General features: G+C 49.2%; 1 protein-coding gene across 1 annotated transcript; it reads right to left on the minus strand.

Annotated features, from left to right (window-relative positions):
- Positions 1–3,044: 3,044 nt before the first annotated feature.
- On the minus strand, positions 3,045–17,004 carry Csf3r (colony stimulating factor 3 receptor). The gene is made up of 16 exons (XM_048350909.1): positions 16,962–17,004; positions 14,284–14,367; positions 11,850–12,152; positions 10,062–10,185; positions 9,706–9,893; positions 8,612–8,781; positions 8,363–8,516; positions 8,200–8,282; positions 7,533–7,746; positions 6,305–6,484; positions 5,843–5,944; positions 4,916–5,062; positions 4,653–4,793; positions 4,243–4,336; positions 3,962–4,043; positions 3,045–3,593 (listed from the first exon to the last, which is right to left on the minus strand). The coding sequence occupies exons 2-16, from the start codon at positions 14,345–14,347 to the stop codon at positions 3,117–3,119; spliced, it is 2,523 nt and encodes an 840-aa protein (XP_048206866.1). The 5' UTR covers positions 14,348–14,367; positions 16,962–17,004; the 3' UTR covers positions 3,045–3,116.
- Positions 17,005–18,159: the final 1,155 nt, after the last annotated feature.

Consider the following 18,159-nt stretch of genomic DNA (forward strand, 5'->3'; position numbering starts at 1 on the left):
CTGTGCAACCAGGGCAGCCGAGGACCGAGCGGAGGGATTGGTGGGCGGGACTCGAAGGTCGCAAGGAATCGTGGGGTTGAGAGGTTGGGCTCGCGATCGCGATCGGCCGGGTCGGCGGCAGTAGTGCGGTGCGTTGGTGCTGTGCGTTGCTAGGTGAACTGAAAAAAAAAAAAAAATGCTTTTTTTCCTTTTCTCCTGGGCGTACTCAGCGCCCTCCTGTTTTCCTAACCTTAGGCCTTAGTTGTTTAGGGGCTTCCGTAGGCCTGGCCCCTTGGTCTCCACAAACTAGCCAGTATTCTCTCTTTGGCCTCCTAAAATCGCGCCGCCGGCATCCCAATCTAGTTCTCATCTCCAGAAAATTAACGGAGCCACACGTCTGCGCGGCGAAAGAGTAAGCCTTCAGTCACTCAAGGCTGTGATCGTTGTGGGACGAGGGACACCGTGTCAAGAAAAAAAAAATGCAAATAAGAAGTAGGAAACACGGTCTGGGAATGTGGTTTAGCGGGTAGCGTGCTTGCCTGGCATGCACGATTCCTCAGCACCACATACACGGAAGAAGCCGGAAGTGGCGCCGTGGCTCAGGAGGTAGGGTAGCTACCCTTGAGCAAAAAGAAGCCAGGGACAGTGCTCAGGCCCTGAGTCAAAGCCCCGGGATTGGCGAGAGAGAGAAAAAAAGAAATAGGAAACACATTTTGTTTAATATCTGCTGCAAAGACCCTTCTCCTTCTGGCTTTTCTTAGAGCATTTACTTTAGAAAACTTGTAATTGGGAATCCTTTCTCTTTCAAGATGTGTGGAAATCTCCATACAAGCCAAGTTAAACCTTTTGACAGTTTCATAACCCAGGTATATTTTTCCTCAAGGACTTGAGAGAATCATCTTTTTGAAATGTAATGGTTATATTCACTGTGGGTGGCATGGTATTTGTACCTGTACATTGTGTACAGCCTGTTGTTACTCCTGACAGTCATTATCTTTATCCTCTGTGAAGATTTTCTTCTGTGGCTTGTGGGAGACTTAACGGCCCTATACTTTATGGACTTGTATGGCCTCCTCAGAGCATTGAGCATTCAGCTCAGCTGTTTACAAGTGTCCAGTCTATCTACCCCACTGAAAGTTTTGTGAGGTCAAAGCCTGTAGCTCTCTTCAATATATTCCTACCTGAGGAACTAGTATGTAATGGCGTCTCAATATTTGTCAAGTACAAAATATTCTAGAAATAAACTTTTCTGAATATTAAAAAAAAAGAAATGTAATGGTTAGAGATTGTGATGTCACAACTTTCTGTTTAGTTAGAGGGACCTCCAACTTAAAATGATGCCTAGCTCTAAGTTGCAGACCTTTCTATGATAAATAGATGAGAAGTTAATTTTCACTTTGGATAAAGGCTGTTTTCAAGTGCAGATGGCTGCCCCATTTATCAGGTGAGTTAAGGGTAGAGTTACATATGACAAAATGGTACTGTCAAATCCTCTTCATTGAACCTGGTTACTTTTTTTGTTTGTTTTGTTTTTGTTGCCAGTCCTGGGGCGTGGACCTGAGCACTGTCCCTGGCTTCTTTTTGCTCAAGGCTAGCACTCTACCTCTTGAGCCACAGCGCCACTTCTGGCTTTTTTCTACATATGTGGTGCTGAGGAATCGAACTCAGGGCTGCATGTATATGAGGCGAGCACTTTGCCACTAGGCCATATTTCCAGCCCTGAACCTAGTTACTTTTTATCTTGAGAAAATATGAACTGTACTACTTGGCTATGTAAAAGAGTCGAATTTCTTTCCTCTCTGAATTTTTTTTTTCTGGGCCTGGCGCTTGAACTCAGGGCCTGGTTGCTGTCCTTGAGCCTCTTTGTGCTCAAGGCTAGCTCTCTACCACTTGAGCCATAGCACCACTTCTGGCTTTTTCAGGTTATGTGGTGCTGAGGAACCAAACCCAGGGCTTTGTGCATGCTTTTCTCAGTGGTTTATTGGAGGTAAGAGTCTCACAGGACTTTTCTGCCCCAGCTGGCTTTGAATCCCTATCCTCAGATCTCACCCATGTGAGTAGCTAAGATTACAGGTGTGAGCCATTAGCACCCAGCAGCAATCTCTTTAGTAGATCTCTTGCTATGCATATCACATTTTGAGTTAATGCTTATTGAACAGTAAAACTTTTTCTTATGCTTTTACAGGGTTTTTGGGCTAGCAGAGATATTTCACTCTGGTACCGGGTCTCAAAACCAGGATCTCACAAATACTAGGCAAACATTCAGTCACTGAGCTATATCCCCAGTCCTGAGATATTATTTTTTATTGTATTTCCCAGTAAGGAGTCTTTTTTTTGGGGGGGGGGGCAGGTCTCACTTTGTAGCCCAAGCCAGTCTTGAACTTCAGATTCTCCTGATTGCTGGAATTACAGGCATGTATGACCACACCAGACAGGGTTCTTTCAGAGGGCTGTTGACCATGTTCCATAGCTCTCTATGACTCCTTGTATGTTAGCCCAGTAGGGCCCTGACAGTGTTTGGTCTCCACCAGAATGGGAACTGTCTTTGAGAGTTGGCTGAGCATGTCCTTTTTGAATCCTACAGGGCCTAGATGCTAGGTGAAAGCTGGATGAAGGAGGAAAGGATTCTGAGAAGTAGCTCCCTGACTGCTGGAAGCCAAAAAGAAGGACCTATTATCAGGCATACTCAAGACTTTTCTCTTCTCTCTTTCCCTCCTTCATCCCTCCCTCCTTCTCTGCAGACCAAGTTAGTCTGAAACTCAAGGTCCTCCTGCCTCAGCCTCCTGTGTTGGCATTACAGGGGTGCACCATTATACCCAGAAAGAGTTTCTACAAATAACAACAAAAACTCAAAAGTCAAGAAACAATTTAAGAATCTGAAAAACAGGGGAAAAAAACCCCCACAAAAGGCAAGAAGATGGGCTGGATGGAACATTATCTGGCTCTTGAAGTAGAGGGTAGCTTGTGAGGCCCAGCAAATGGAGTTAAGGTGAAGGAGAGATGCGGAAGGCCAGGAATAGGGAGAGACTGGGATCCTTTTTGCTTTTCCTCGGGGGGCTGGTAAGTTTTTTTTTTAAGTGATGGGTTTACTTTCCTTTAGATGGAGGCAGGCCCAGGTGAAGAGACCCCAGAAAACCCTAGAAGGCTCCCAGTCCCTCCACACCATAGACCCGAAGCCCCTGCAAGAGAGGAAAGTCAAGCAATGGCCCAAAGACACAGTCATCATCCTGGCTTGAGAGTGTGGCCATGGGGGTCTCCAGGGGACTGTTCTGAAACCAGACATTCTCATAGGACTTAGGACTGGGGGTGAGGCCCCCCAAAAGGGGCTGAGTAGAGTCACAGCGGATGTAGTGCCCTGGTCGTGGGCTGGTTGGGCTGCCTAGCACCTGCCCATAAAAGACCTGGTCATTGGTGCCAGACTCGGGCTGCTGTGGGGTAGATGTTGCTCTTGGGCCCCCCTGGAGTATGTAGGCCTGGACCGTGGTGGGGAGGCCACAGGTTTCTGAGCTGTCACTGGACTCCCAGGACCCCAGCTTCTTCTCCTCCTCCAGCACAGTAATCTTGGTGATGGGTGGCATTCCTGAGTCCCAAAGGCTGGGCAGTGGGACGGTCTCCTGGACACAAGGACAGGAAATGAAGGCATGATTCATTTCAGATATCTAACTCAGACGCTATACTTTCTTACTCAAGGTAATTATGGGGATGTTCCTGTACTGTGTGGTAGAATATAAAGAGTTGCCCCTGCAAAATACTCAATCTTCCCAGACCCACATGGTGACCCCTTCCCACCACATAGTGAAGTGACTGAGGCTTTGAGATGGTTGAGTTGCTGTTTAAACTGAATCCAGGTCTGCACCACTCCTACAGGGGGCGAGTCTTGCTCATAGTGATCCAAAGCCCTTCTTCTTCCAAAGAGTGTCCCTTCACTTTGAGCCTGAAGCCAACAGCCCCAGCCACATTCCCTCTCCCTCCATGTGCTTACCTCTGCCATGGCTTTGGGTATCCAGGAGCCCAGGCTGCTATGGGCTGGGTCTGGCACACTTGGCCAGAGCAGATTCTTCCTGCTGGAGAAAGGAGAAGGTAAAAGCTGGGTCAGGTATATCCTTCCAGCCTTCCTTTATCTCCAGCAGCTGAAGAGAGGATGAAGTGGGGGATGTGGAGGGAGCAGGGGGAGGCTGGAAGGGACTCAGATTTCCACCCCTCCTCTACTCACCAGCTGGCAGTGCCCTGTGGGTGAGAGCCAGTTCTCTCAAAAGGACTTACCTGTGGCTGCACCGTAACCAGGCAGCCACACAGAGGCAGATGAACAAAGCCAGGAAGCCAAACAGGCCCAGCAAGATGTACAGCTCTAATTCCCCTAGGGTGATGGAAAAGAAAGCCAGAAGAGTTCAGTGTGCATGTGGAAGAGATGAGCTGTTCTGCAAATTAGGATCTGTGGGTGTGTTTGGGTCTTCTCCTTCAGGCTGGAATCCATGGGTGAGGCTGAATCTCTTCCCCAGACTGAGATCCAGGGGTGGGGCTGGCCTAGGTTGGGGGATCCATGAGTAGGGCAGGTGCCCGCCCTCTGATGAGGGGATCCATGGGCATGTTCCCATCGTCTCTCAAAATCAAAATCCCCATAGCCATTGAAAGGACAATCCCCATAGCCATCCCCACTAGAGCTCTTCCCTTACCTGAGGCCAAGGTCATCAGAGTATGGCTTGTACTGTTTTTGGCTCCAGCCTGGCTGCTGGCCATGAGATGGATGCGATACTGACTGGCAGGCTCCAGGCCATGCAGGACAAAACTGTTGGAGGAGGTGTTCAGGGTGGTGTCTGGCGGGGAGGGTAGGGGGATATGCGGTCAACTTAGGCTGGGGTGCTGAGCCCCTTAGAGGGCTACTAAGCACACTGCTCCCAAATCTCCTGTAGCTGTGAGGAGCTGAGGATAGACTCACGGGAGGACTGGTTCTTAGTGTTGGTCCAGAAGATGGTATAATTGGTAAGGGGGCTTTTCCCTGGCTCAGGGGGCATGGGCACCCACTCCAGCTTGGCCCAGGTCTTGCCAATATTCTTTATATTCAGCTCCGGGGCATAGGAAGGGCCTGTGGAAAGAGAAAAGTGGAAGGACTGGAAAAAACAGGACAGAGCAAAGCAGAGAGCCTTGTGGGTTCAAGAGTTCAAGGCAAGATCTGTCCAAGACATCTTTCCAAAGGTTTCCTTTTAGTTGTTTGTTTGAGACTTATCCTAGTCTAGGCTTGGGATCATGGGTTAATGTGATTACAAATATGTACCATGCCTGCCTTTCTAGTTTTTTTTTCAAAATTTTTTTTTTCTTTTGCCAGTCCTGGGCCTTGGATTCAGGGCCTGAGCACTGTCCCTGGCTTCTTTTTGCTCAAGGCTAGCACTCTGCCACTTGAGCCACAGCGCCACTTCTGGCCATTTTCTATATATGTGGTGCTGGGGAATTGAACCCAGGGCCTCATGTATAGGGGGCAAGCACTCTTGCCACTAGGCCATATCCCCAGCCCTTCAGCTGTAATTTCTACCAGGCTTGACTTTTGTTTGATTTATTATCTGATTCCTGCTGTTCACTCTCTGAACTTAGGCCAGGGCTTCTGTCCAATGTCTTTCAGATGTGGCACCTGATTATTGTTGAGGCCACCAATTGAATTTTACAAGACATGCTCCCTAAATTCCCTCAGACTCATTGCCCCAATTTCTGTTCAGCTGCAGGGGTCATTGTAAACCAGAGGTACTCTTAGGGTTGGGAGCCAGAAGTAGGTGAGAAAGGGAAATGTTCCCCCATATTCCTGACTCTTCAGGCCCTGGCAGGCCCTGTTAGAGGGGGGAGGACTCTGGAAATGGTCTGGTGGCTGACAAACCTGTCTCTTTGGAATAGGCATAGACATTCTGGGGGGGTCCCACGGTGCCTGGATAAAGAGGAGACACAGTGATCTTGTAGAGCTGAAAGGGCCTGATGTTCTCTGTAGAGAGAAGAGAGGATAGGCGCTCTGATTGAGGGGAACCTTTGCTGATGATCAGGGCAAAGCTCAGATCTCTGGTCAGAGCTAATTGCTGCAATCTATTCTTTAGATCATTTGATGGGAGTTAGGAAGGAAGTGAAGAGAGAGTTAGAGGGTGACAGGGTTAGGACTGAAGAGAGAATCAGAGTAGACTGCAAGAAGATCTTCCCTGTTGTGAGGTTGTTAGATGAGAAGGAGTTTAAAGAAAGATTGGGGATTCTGTCTCCAGGGAAGCTCAGGCTTCATCTTGCTACAAGCATGGCCTCTTCAGTTTCCCCTCCCATGCCTGGCCCCTTGCCCTGCCTTCCAGCTCTGGCTCACCCTGCAGCAGTATCTCTGTGATGCTCCCATTGTGTTCCATCTTCCAAGTCTTATTGCTGCCATTGGGGCCCAAGCCCCACTCAATCACATAGCCCTGAGGCTGAGGGCTGGGGTGCTCCCAGCCCACTGAGAGGCTATAAGGGTCTAGGGGTATGACATGGAGTCCAGTCAGGGGTGGGCCTGGAGACAGAATGGGAAACAAGGGAATAAAGGTGAAAATAATGCAGACCCCCAAGCCAGAAGCCAAGGTACCAATCTTGGCTTTGAGCCAACATTTGAATCTGTTTCCACATCTGTAAAGGAAAAGTTCCAAGTATGTGGGGTCTTGGTGCAAAGAAACTGAGATGGACATGGAATAAGCCTAACATTGCATCCACCACAGTGGGACACTTGATCATCCTGGGAACAAACTTTAGACACTTCCTGGTATGTTCTAGGCAGAGTCCTTGATATGTGTCAATTCCCCAGGTCACTAACATGGAGGTATGCCATCTTTGTCTCCATGGTATTGAGCACAATGAGAGACACGTAGATGTTTAGTAGTTTAGCAAAGTTTTAGAGCTTGTAAGTGTGAATCTTAGGAATTACTGTGTGTTCATGCTTGCACATGTATGTACAGATACCACCAGCAGCTTTACCTGGCTCTGGCTAATGATAGTAATAGTTGGTGCTGAAGGATATGGTGCTTTGTGTTTATGGCACTTTAAGTTGCATTGTAATTGTTTGCCTTTACTGGAGAGAGAGAGAGAGAGAGAGAGAGAGAGAGAGAGAGAGAGAGAGAGAGAGAGAGAGAGAGAGACTGTGTGTGTGTGTGTGTGTGTGTGTGTGTGTGTGTGTGTGTGTCTCAATGCTGGGGTTTGAACTGAGTACCTGGCACTGTACTTTAGCTTTTTGGTTCCAGACTGGTGCTCTACCAATTGAGCCACAGCTCCACTTCCAGCTCTTTTTGGCAGTTAACTAGAGACACACGTCTCATGGACTTTTCTCCTCTGGTTGGCTTCTAACTGTGATCCTCAGATCTCAACCACCTAAGTAGGTGATATTCCAGACATGAGCTACTGGCACCCAGCCCTTTACTAGATCTTGAGTAGACAGAAGTGGGGGAGGGAAGTCCCTTGCCCAGATTATTCTGTTAGTATGTGATTGGACTCCACTTTAACCCAGGTGGTCTAGCCTTGGAATTTACCTGTTAACCCCTCTTCTCTTCTGGCTACCAGTCTTCTTTTACCTTTGCTCTCCACGAAGACCACTGGGGTAGGTTGAGAGGTCCCCACTGCGTTGTAGGCCACAAGGGTCACCTCTTGGGCTCCGGAGGGCAAGGAAAAGGTACAGCTGAGCTCTGTGGTGTTGCAGAGGGACAGGACTAGTTCTGGCTGGCCTGAGGGGCTCAAGGAGAGTAGGTACCCTTGGATCCGCCCACAGTCTTCCTTCAGGGGTGTTGGCTGTGGCAGGTAAGAAGGAAAATGGTAAGAGGTTGGTCTAGCTCCTTGTAAGTAGAGGGAGTGCTGGTCTTAGGAATGGAGTTCCTGATCCAGAGCCAGATATCTCCCCTCCCTCATCCCTTCCCTCCTTCCCTACCTCCCTTTTTCCCTTCCTCCCTTTCTCCTTTCCTCCTTCTGGCCCTTTTCTACTTTCTTTGTTCCCTATTGCCAGCTTTGAGGAAGGAAAGAAAGAGGAACCCAGTCCATGCACACAGCATTGAACAGATCCTTGGAGCACAAGTGAGTCCTGCATTGCAGCCTCTTTAGGTCACCACTCAGTTTCCTAGACACATGTAAATCACATGTAAATACGCCCAAGCCCCTCCCCCTGGCTTATGGGAATCCTGAGCCCCAGCTATGGGGAGGTATAGGGGAGGAAGTATCTGGTAAAAGCATAGCCTTTGATGAAATCACCTTCCAGAAGAGCTGTCCACCCACTGCTGTAGGGTCCATCTGTCTCTGCCACCGCCACCATGTGTCCAGTCTGACAGCTGGAGCTGTGGATAGAGTGATGGAGTATGAGAAGTCTTGTTTTGGAGGGTGCTAGGGACTGGACTGGCTCTTGTCACCTACTCACCACATTCTGTGGTTCTCAGCTCCAGAATGGGGCTCCAGCTGCTCCAGTAGCCAGGCAGAGGTGAGCGGATGCAGCGCATTTGCAAGGCATAGGCCGTGGCTGGAAGGAGCCCACAGAGCTCATACTGGTGGGTCCTGGAGGGCAGGGGAGCCACCTGACCAGGAGTGGGGGCATAAGTCTGAGCCCGGATCTCTGGGTCCTTTCAGGGTTGGCTCACACTCAACCTCCTCCTTGATCCCCTTGCCTCACCTGTGCCCAGCTGGCTCCGCCCTGCTGTGGCCGATGGCGAAGCTCACACTTCTGGTCCATGTATATGCTTGGTTTCCATGGCTCCCACCCCAACCAGAGGCAGTATGGCTGGAGTGCAGTCGCCTGAGGACTGGGGTCCAGGGCCCACAGTGTGGGGGGCTCCATTTTCACTGCCAGGAGTAGGATTGTCAAACCTCTCCCCACCCCACCCCAGAAGGCTCTGCCTCAGTGCTTACTTTCCTCCCTGTGTGTGAATCCATTTCCCTTCCCAGGTCTCCATCTGTGCTTTCTGTCTTGTCTCTTCATCTTTGTTCATGTGCCCACATTCTGTCTCTGTGTTTGTGTCTGTTTTTCTCTAAGTCTCTGTTTCATGCTCCTTACCCAGGACCTTGGCACTTGTTGTTATCTCTTCTTACAACACTTTTTTTCCTCAGGCATCCAGTGACTTACTCCCTTAGTTCCTCCAAAGATCTACTTGATTGTCACCTTTTTAGTTGCCTGACATTCTATTTTATTTATTTTCCCTGCCAGACATAACATTCTAAGCTAGGACTTTTTGACATTTTTCTTTCCCACATTCACCTTCAGGATTTCAAGTAGAGCCTCATGCACAGTGAACACTTTAAGAAATTAGCTAAGGGGGCTAGGCATATGGCCTAGTGGTAGAGTGTTTGCTTCCTATACATGAAGCCCTGGGTTTTATTCCTCAGCACCACATATATAGAAAAAGCCAGGAGTGGTGCTGTGGCTCAAGTGGTAGAGTGCTAGCCTTGAGCAAAAAGAAGCTCAGGGACAGTGCTCAGGTCGTGAGTTCAAACCCCAGGACTGGCAGACACACACACACACACACACACACACACACACACACACACACACAGCTGAAAGAATAAATGAGCTTGTTTTCCCAGCCTCTGTGTCCCCGTCCTTGTCTTCAGCAGTACCCTCTCTGTCTCTGTCTCTCTTCCCTGCTTCTCTTCTAGGACTTCCAGTGTCTCCTTGTTTATTGCTGGGAATGTATCTCCTCTGTGTCTCTCTGCATCTACCCACATTGGGGATCATTCCCCTTCCCTCCCCCTGCACCCAGTGTCACCTACCAACATCCATAGGATCAAGGCACAGCTGTGGGGACTCGCGGACCCCCAATGCATTCTCTGCCCGCACCCAGATGACCATATTCTGGTACAAGAGCAGCTGTTTTCGGGGGATGGAGCAGTAGCTGTGTCCTTTCTCAGGCACGCAATCTAAGATGGAGTTCTCCTGCGTCTGACAGTCGCCCCGGCTCCTGCCAAAAGGCCAGTCTTGGGTGCCAAGCAGAGGAAGAAATCGAGACTCTCTTCTCCTCTCTTTTCTCTCTCCATCTTTGTCTCTGGCTCCACACCTCTACATTCCTCCTTATGCCCCACCCCAGGACCCAAAGGAAGGGGTCTAGGGGTCAGGGTCCTTAACTCACTTGAAGCTCTTTAGGATGAAGGTGGTAGGCAGGTAGGTGTTGGGTCCTGGCTCCCACTGGCAGGTGAGGCTGTTGGTGGTGAGATTCATGAGGCAGGACAGATTGGAGGGTATGGCTGGAGGGTCTATATGTGGAGGGGGAAAAATGTGAGACACTCAGAAAGCTCCCACCTGCACAAATGGCTTTACTTGCAGGTTCTGGGCTGGTGCCTCTTGGGTCACCTTGTCGGTCTTCATGCAGTGTGACCCTGGAGGGGCAGCCTCGGAAGAAGCCAGGTTACAGGAGGAACAGAGCAAGCATCATAGACCCCCATCTACCTCTGTCCTCCCACTCCTGTCCCTTTTGCCTGAATGGGTCCTCTAGGTTTTCATTCTGGTTCTGCCATTCATTAGCCACATCATCTTGAAGTTGCTCAGTTGCTCTGTGCCTCAGTTTCCTCTCTATAGAGTGGAGGTAATGGCAACACCTCTGTCTCCTAAGTTATTGTAAGGACCGTATAACCTCTTATACATAACAATGTCCTGACAATGCTGGCAGGCAGCAGGTGTTATCTGCTACCATTACTGATCTTTTCTTTTCTTTTTCCCAACACTAGGGGTTGAACTCAGGGCCTAGAGAGCTTGGTTAGGGAAGTACTCTACAACGTAAGCCATGCTTCCAGTCTGGATTATTTTTCAGGTAGGTTTCTTTGGTTTGGTTTGGTTTTTTGCCAGTCCTGGGGCTTGAACTCAGGGCCTGAGCACTGTCTCTGGCTTCTTTTTGCTCAAGGCTAGCACTCTGCCACTTGAGCCACAGTGCCACTTCTGGCCTTTTCTGTATATGTGGTGCTGAGGAATTGAACCCAGGGCTTTATGTATATGAGGCGAGCACTTTACCACTAGGCCATATTCCCAGCACCTCAGGTAGGTTTCTTTTGCCCAGGTTGCCCTTGGGCTTGAATCCTCCTACTTCTGCCTTCCACATAACTGAGATTACAGGTGTGTGTCACCATACTAAGCCTATTACTTTGTGTGCATGCATGTGTGTATATATATGTTTGTGTATGTATGTGTGAGTGGTCTTGAGATTTTGAAATCAGGGACTCATGCTTGCTAGGCAGGTACTCTACCGCTGAGCCCTATCTCCAGACTTTTTTTTAAATTTTGCACTGGTTATTTTGAGATAGGGTCTCACTTTTTGCCATGCCCAAGTCTGAATTACAATCTACCTTTTATGCTTCTTGTTATAGTGGGTCCATCATGCCCAGCTTCTTCCCTAAGATGGTATCTTGTATACTTTTTTTGCTTGGACTGCCTAGCACCTCAATCCTCCCAATCTCAGCCTCCCTAGTAGCTCACATTATAGGTGTGGACCACCAGTGCCCAGCATTATTAATGATTCTTAGACAAGAACTTCGGTCTTTGCTTTTTCCTTATGTGTCAGCTTGGCGCAAACTGCATCTTGCTCAGTTTGCAAGGAAAGCTGAGACTGAGGTGGGAGGAGCTGGGGGCCAGTCCAGCTGGTAGGAGCTGGCCTCCAGGGAGGAGCTAAGCAGCAACCCAGAGGAATGGTTTTCAAACTGGTGTTAGAGCCACACTGCCAGAGGGACATCTTGGCTCTCTCCAGTCTTAGCATGTGACCTTACCCTCCCAGAATGTTCAGTTTCCTCATCTGTAAAATGAGGCTATCCCCTGATCACATGTCCATAAAGTGTGAACCCAGCAAGAGCTCAGTAGGCACTACTCTTCCTGGTGTTGGAAGGAGGGTGTCGGAGGCAGAAGGAATGGATAGCCAGCTGGGAAAACTTACAGCCTGCCTGCAGCTCTGCTTGGTCCAGGATCTGTGGGTGGTTGCCCCATAGTGCACGGCAGAAAAGAAAGGCCTGGGTGTGGTTGAGGTAGGGAAGGGTGATGGTAGATTCCCAGGTTCCATCGGGCAGGCGCTGCTGCCTCTGCCCAGACAGCTCCAGCTTATCTCCCAGTCTCCATAGAATCTGTGGCTCTGGGTCCAGAAAGCTGCAGTTCTGGCTGATGGTGCAGGAGGCAGTGACAGGATCTCCCAGGCGGACAATAGGGGCCGAAATATTGATTTTCCCACATTTATCCTGTAGGCCTGTAGGTGGGGTGAGGAGGGTGCTCATTGAAGGACTCATGTGTTGGGCAGATCTGGGTTGGGTCTTAGCTTTGTCCTAGTCTTAAAGCCCTAATCTGCCTCCTCTCCATGAAAGCAAGAAGCTATCTGGAGTGAGACAGACGTAGCAATTTGCCTATTAATGTTTATTTTCAACATGGGCTTTCAACAACCCCTGGTCTGTAGGATGTTCCCCTTCCCATGGTATATATGCTCCCAGCAGTGTGCCCTCACCAAAGTAATTGAAGAGACATGACAATCTGTTCTTTCAGGCCAGCTCTAGTTCTTCACCAGAGACTGCCGTTTTTCTCACGCCCTTTACCCGAAGATGGTGAAAGCAACGATTAGGGTGATAAGAACCGCACAGCCACAGCAATCTGTGGTTTTTAAATTTAAACTTCAGATCTGATTATATAATCCCCACTTGATCACAGCACGTCAAAGGTACATTATTGCCCAGAAAGGCAATTGTGGTGTGCCTGACATTACAATTAGACTGTCTAGGTTTAAATCCTGAAAGCCAGCCCAGGCCAAAAAAAAAAAAAAAAAATTCACAAGACCCCATCCCAACTGATAAGCTGGGCCTGGTGGCTCATATCTGTCATTCTAGCTACAAAGAAAGTGTAAATAGGAGATTGTGGTCTAGGTCAGCCTGGGTGAACATGAAATACCCTAACTCCAGAAATAAAGCAAAAAGAGGGGGCTGGGAATATGGCCTAGTGGCAAGAGTACCTGCATTATATACATGAAGCCCTGGGTTCAATTCCCCAGCACCACATATATAGAAAACAGCCAGAAGTGGCGCTGTGGCTCAAGTGGCAGAGTGCTAGCCTTGAGTAAAAAGAAGCCAGGGACAGTGCTCAGGCCCTGAGTCCAAGGCCCAGGACTGGCAAAAAAAAACACAAACAAAAAACAAACAAACAAACAAGATTTGAGGATCCAGGTTCAAAGCCAGCCTGAGCAGTAAAATGAAAAAGAAAAAAAAAAAAAAGCTCAAGGACAGTGCCCAGGCCCTGAGTTCAAGCCCCAGGCCAGCACCAAACCAAACCAAAAAAAAAAAAAGAGATGAGGATATGGTTCTAGTAGAGTCACCTACTTAGAAATTGTGAGGCCCTGTTTTATATTCATATAATATATGTATTCTATATGTACATATAAGTACACACATATGTATATATACACATAGTTTAATGTGTGTGCACGCGCGTGTACATGGACCTGTCCTGGGCCTTCAACTCAAGGTTTGGGCGCTGTCCCTGAGCTTTTTGGCTCAAGGCTAGCTATCTACCACTTGAGCCACAGCTCCACTTCCAGCTTTTTTGCTGTTCAATTATAGATAAGAGATGAGTCTCAAGGACTTTTCCTGCTCAGGCTGGCTTCAAATCCCTGTCCCCAGATCTCAGCCTCCTGAGTAGCTATGATTGCAGCATGGGCCATCAGCATTCGGCTTAAAGATATTATTTTTTTATTTTTTTATTTTTGGCCAGTCCTGGGCCTTGGACTCAGGGCCTGAGCACTGTCCCTGGCTTCTTCCCTCTCAAGGCTAGCACTCTGCCACTTGAGCCACAGCGCCGCTTCTGGCCGTTTTCTGTATATGTGGTGCTGGGGAATCGAACCTAGGGCCTCGTGTATCCGAGGCAGGCACTCTTGCCACTAGGCTATATCCCCAGCCCTAAAGATATTTTTAAAGGAATAAAAACAAAAAAACAACAGAGGGTGTATGTGGCCGGAAAGGTCTAAATTTCACTATCAGACTTACTGACCTCATCTAACCTGACCTCAGCTTGCCTAGCCCTAGAGATGGGGAGCCTCTTCAAGACAGAGCCATGGAATGAACTTTCTCCCCGTGGATTCCTTTTCTGCCCACCAAGACTCCTCCCGACAGCCAGGCAGAGATTTGTAGATAGGACCTCCCTTTCTCCCCATCCTGTCAGTATTTCTCTGGTGGTGGGTGGGGGACCAGCAGCCCCACTTGAGGCTCAGTCTTGAGCCTCTTGGGATTCTCTGGGAAGCTCAGAGCCATGTGGCTATGCAGGGGAAGGGTTCCTTCTGTATGCACCCCCCCCTCGCCCCCACCATCTCTCCTAGTGACTCCTCACTGTCCCGCACTCACTTCCAGGGAGCAGCAGGATGATCACAGCAGCTCTGGCCAGGCCACAGGATCCCAGTCCTGCCATGGTGTCAACTTGGTGCTTATCTGGAGGCAGATGGAGGTGGTTAAGGTAACGTGGCTTTGGAATCAAAGCTGCCCATAATCTTTGCTCTGCTACAGTGCAGCTCCTGCCAGGTTACTTGGCCTGTCTTTGCAAAATGAAGGCAAGAGTGGCCCATACCACATAGGGCTTTGGAAAGGAGGCACAAAATGATACAGTCAGAGGGCTTTGTTCTGTGCACAGCATCGTTATTATGTCTGCCTGCCAGGAACGGAGCAGGGAAAGGAGCCATGAGGGACAGTGTGCTCTCCTTCAGGGTACCTGGTGACTTGGAGCCCATAGGTCACCTTTGTGCCAATCAGAAAAAATGCATTCCCCTTCTAGACTAAGTAAGACCTGACAGCTGGAAAATGGGCTGAATTTCAGCCTTTCTGGGGTGATTTTTTGTTTTGTTTTTGTTGCCAGTCCTGGGGCGTGGACTCAGCACTAGCACTCTGCCACTTGAGCCACAGCGCCACTTCTGGCCATTTTCTGTATATGTGGTGCTGGGGAATTGAACCCAGGGCTTCATGTATACGTGGCAAGCACTCTTTGCCACTAGGCCATATCCCCAGCCCCCATTTTTTCTTTTTAATTGTTATTATAAAGGTGATGTACAAAGGGGTTACAGTTATATAAGTCAGGTAATGAGTACACTTCTTTTTAGGCATCACCCCTTCCCTCACTCTCTTCCAGTTTTTCCCTCTCATTTCCACCCACATGATAAAGAGTTCATTTTCTTTTCTTCCCCCAGTTCTTGGGGCTTGATCTCAGGGCTTGGGCACTGCCCCTGAGCTTCTTTTTGCTCAAGGCTAGCACTTTACCACTTGAGCAACAGTGCCACTTCCGGCTCTTTCTGTTTATGTGGCGCTGAGGAATAAAACCCAGGGTTTCATGCATGCTAGGCAAGCACTCACTCTACCACCAAGCCACATTCCCAGCCATGTATAGTTCATTTTCAACATAGTGTCTACCAAGTACAATTGCTGCATTTGTTCATACTTTGTCCCTCCATTTCTGGGCCCTCCTCATACTCTCCTAAAGACAGATAAATGAACAAACAAGACAAAAAGAAAAGCAAACAAAAAGAGCAACAAAGATAAAAACCTTGTTTCCATTTCCTGGAGTTCATTTTGATAAATATTATTTTATATGATCAGAGGCACACAAAGCAGTTTACCTTTGTGTGTGTTCCTCTCCTAAGAGCATGCTCCTGGACTCAGTAAGGATCAGCTGGAGGCCCTTGCCTGTGCCCAATGAGGTTCTGCCTTCTCCTTTTTCACTGTTTGTATCTAGCGTGGGCAACCAGACCTGACAGGTCCAGGCATTTTTCCTTAGTTTCCTGGGGGCTGTGGTGTCTAGCTGTTCTCTAGGGATTGCGTATGAAAAGAAGTTGGGAACCCAGCTCCATCATTTACCTACCTTGTGACCTTGGTCAAGCTATTTCACCTTTTTGGGCCTTAGTTTCCCCATCTGTGAAAAAAGAATAACAGTAGCTTCTTGGGGTTGTTGTACTGGCAAAAATGAGACAATTGCCATAAAAGCCATTTGAGCCATGCAGGGATGGAGCAAGTGCTCAGTAGCCATGGCTAGCACATCCTCCTCCCCCAAGCCATAAAGCAGGCTGTAGCTCATGGAGCCCATGACCTAGGGGGAACCATGACCTCTCCTTCAAGGCTGTTACCTTGCTTTTGTCTATGTAGCACTGCATAGTCCCCAGAGCCTCCTTTCTCTAGTTCCTTGGCCCTAAGCCCTTCCCTGTCACTCTAGCCACTTGTCTAGCTCTGCAGCTGTTCTGCCCCTCAGTGACCCAGCAGACCCAGCACCACCTGCCATGGCTGCCATCGTACCATTCTTTCTGCTTTTCTCTCCCTTCCTATTGCACCCAGCTTCCCTCCTGAGCTCCTTTCTCTTGTACCCTCTTGAAATTCTTTTTCTAGGAAGCGGTGGGGAGAGAGGGGAGGATATAAACCAGTGTCTAGGGTTTCCTAATCATGGCAGAGAGAGGCAAAGAGAGAGAGAGAGAGAGAGAGAGAGAGAGAGAGAGAGAGAGAGAGAGAGAGAGATCTTCAGAGATCTTCACAAATGGCATTGGCCTGGGGCAGGGGAGATGTGGAGAGACAGGCAGAAGAAAAAAGCTGGAGTCACGAGTGATGACTGAGAGAGGCTAAGGCCCATGGAGGCTGACTAAGAAACCATCTGGTACCAAGCATTTCAGGTGAAGAGACCAAGGGAGCCAGGAGAGCCAGAGAGGAGGCCCAGAGGGGCTGAGAAGGAAAGAGAGAAAGGAGAGCAGATGGAGACAGGGAGAGATGGCTGACTCCCACAGGCCTGCACACAGGTTCTGAGACAGAAGCATGGAGCAGGAAGAAGTCAGTAGCCATCCCCAGGGCCCTGCTCTGGATCCCCCAAAGAGATATTTGCCTTCCCCAGAGAAATTCCATCCTAGGCTCCCCGTTCCCAGAGACCACCCTAGAGGCAGGGTCTGGCCCAGGCCTAGGCTCTCAGACATTGCCTTTGGAAAAGCTGAGAGTGGTCCTGGGACTCCAGGTCTCCATGAAAGGCAGGATTCAGTCCTTTCTGGGCATCCTCTACTTACCCCAGGACCAGGGTGGTGCGGGGCACCCGGCCTCCCTGCTGTCTTCTCTCTCCTCTGAGGGGCAAGTTCCTTCTCTCAGTCGTTAATGACAGGCAGGGAACTGGGATTGCGACACCTCCCAGGCCTCCCAGCCTCCCCTGCGCCCTCACTCTTGCAGGCACCCGCAGCCCTTTCCTCCCAGGAAGGGGCCTGAGAGAAACTGAAGAGCCCGATGCCTTCCTGCCTCGGGGGTCTTAAAGAGCTGGGGATGTGGCAACGATGGTCCTCTTGCCAGTCTCCGGATTTCCTGAGCTTGAAGCCTTGGGTCTGGGCCGGGCCAGGCCCCCAGGAGGCTGAGTGCCATCCTGGTTCCCCCAGTCCTGAGGAAAGTGTCACTGAGAAGGCCCCTGCTGCCCCCAGCCTCTGTTTCCACACCGGCCTAAGGGACCCTTGAAATTTGTGTTTTATAACTCAACACTCACTGCTCCTTTCTGCTTCTCAGTTACCACAGCCACAGGCCAGACAGAGGAACTTTGGGGATGAGACAAGATATGCAAATAAGGCCTAGGGTATTCATAGGTTCACCCTAAATTAGCAGTACATGCACACCATGTTTTGGTTACACTGTTCTCTAGCTGAGTACATTTTATGTCTTTGATTGTCTGTGGCTGACTCCTCTGTGGCGGTTTATAGATGCTCTCTTAGGATAGTTCAGGCTGATCAGAGTTTATGTATTTATGACCCAATAAAGGCAAGGTACCTATAGACTGGCCCTGTGCAAGCACTCAGGTGCATGCTTGTGGATGTGTACTATGGTGTCCTGGGCTACTGGGTTCTGGTGGGATGCGGCAGACCTTGGCTGAAGCTCTGGGTCCACATCTGAGTACTTGGTCACCTGCTGCTTCAAGGGATCTCAGGAAATCCCACTTGCTGATTTTTCCAAGCCACTCTGCTTTCATTGTTTCTTGAACTTGTTAGAATGTCTGCAGCCTTAGGTCTTTTGTACTTGTTGCTTCTTTGGCCTGGACTTCTTTTCCTGAAATAGCAACATGACATCACCCTCTTCCCTCCAGAATCCTGGATACTTGGGGATTCGTAGTTAAGTTCAACTGGTTTATATATTTTCGTGAAAATACCTTGGAAAATGTAAAGACCCTTTATGTCAACAACAGCCAGATGCAGCTAGTCCTCCTTTCTTTCCAGAGCCATTACAATCACT

This window comes from Perognathus longimembris, chromosome 7 (genome assembly GCF_023159225.1).
Source record: "Perognathus longimembris pacificus isolate PPM17 chromosome 7, ASM2315922v1, whole genome shotgun sequence".
NCBI lineage: Eukaryota > Metazoa > Chordata > Mammalia > Rodentia > Heteromyidae > Perognathus > Perognathus longimembris.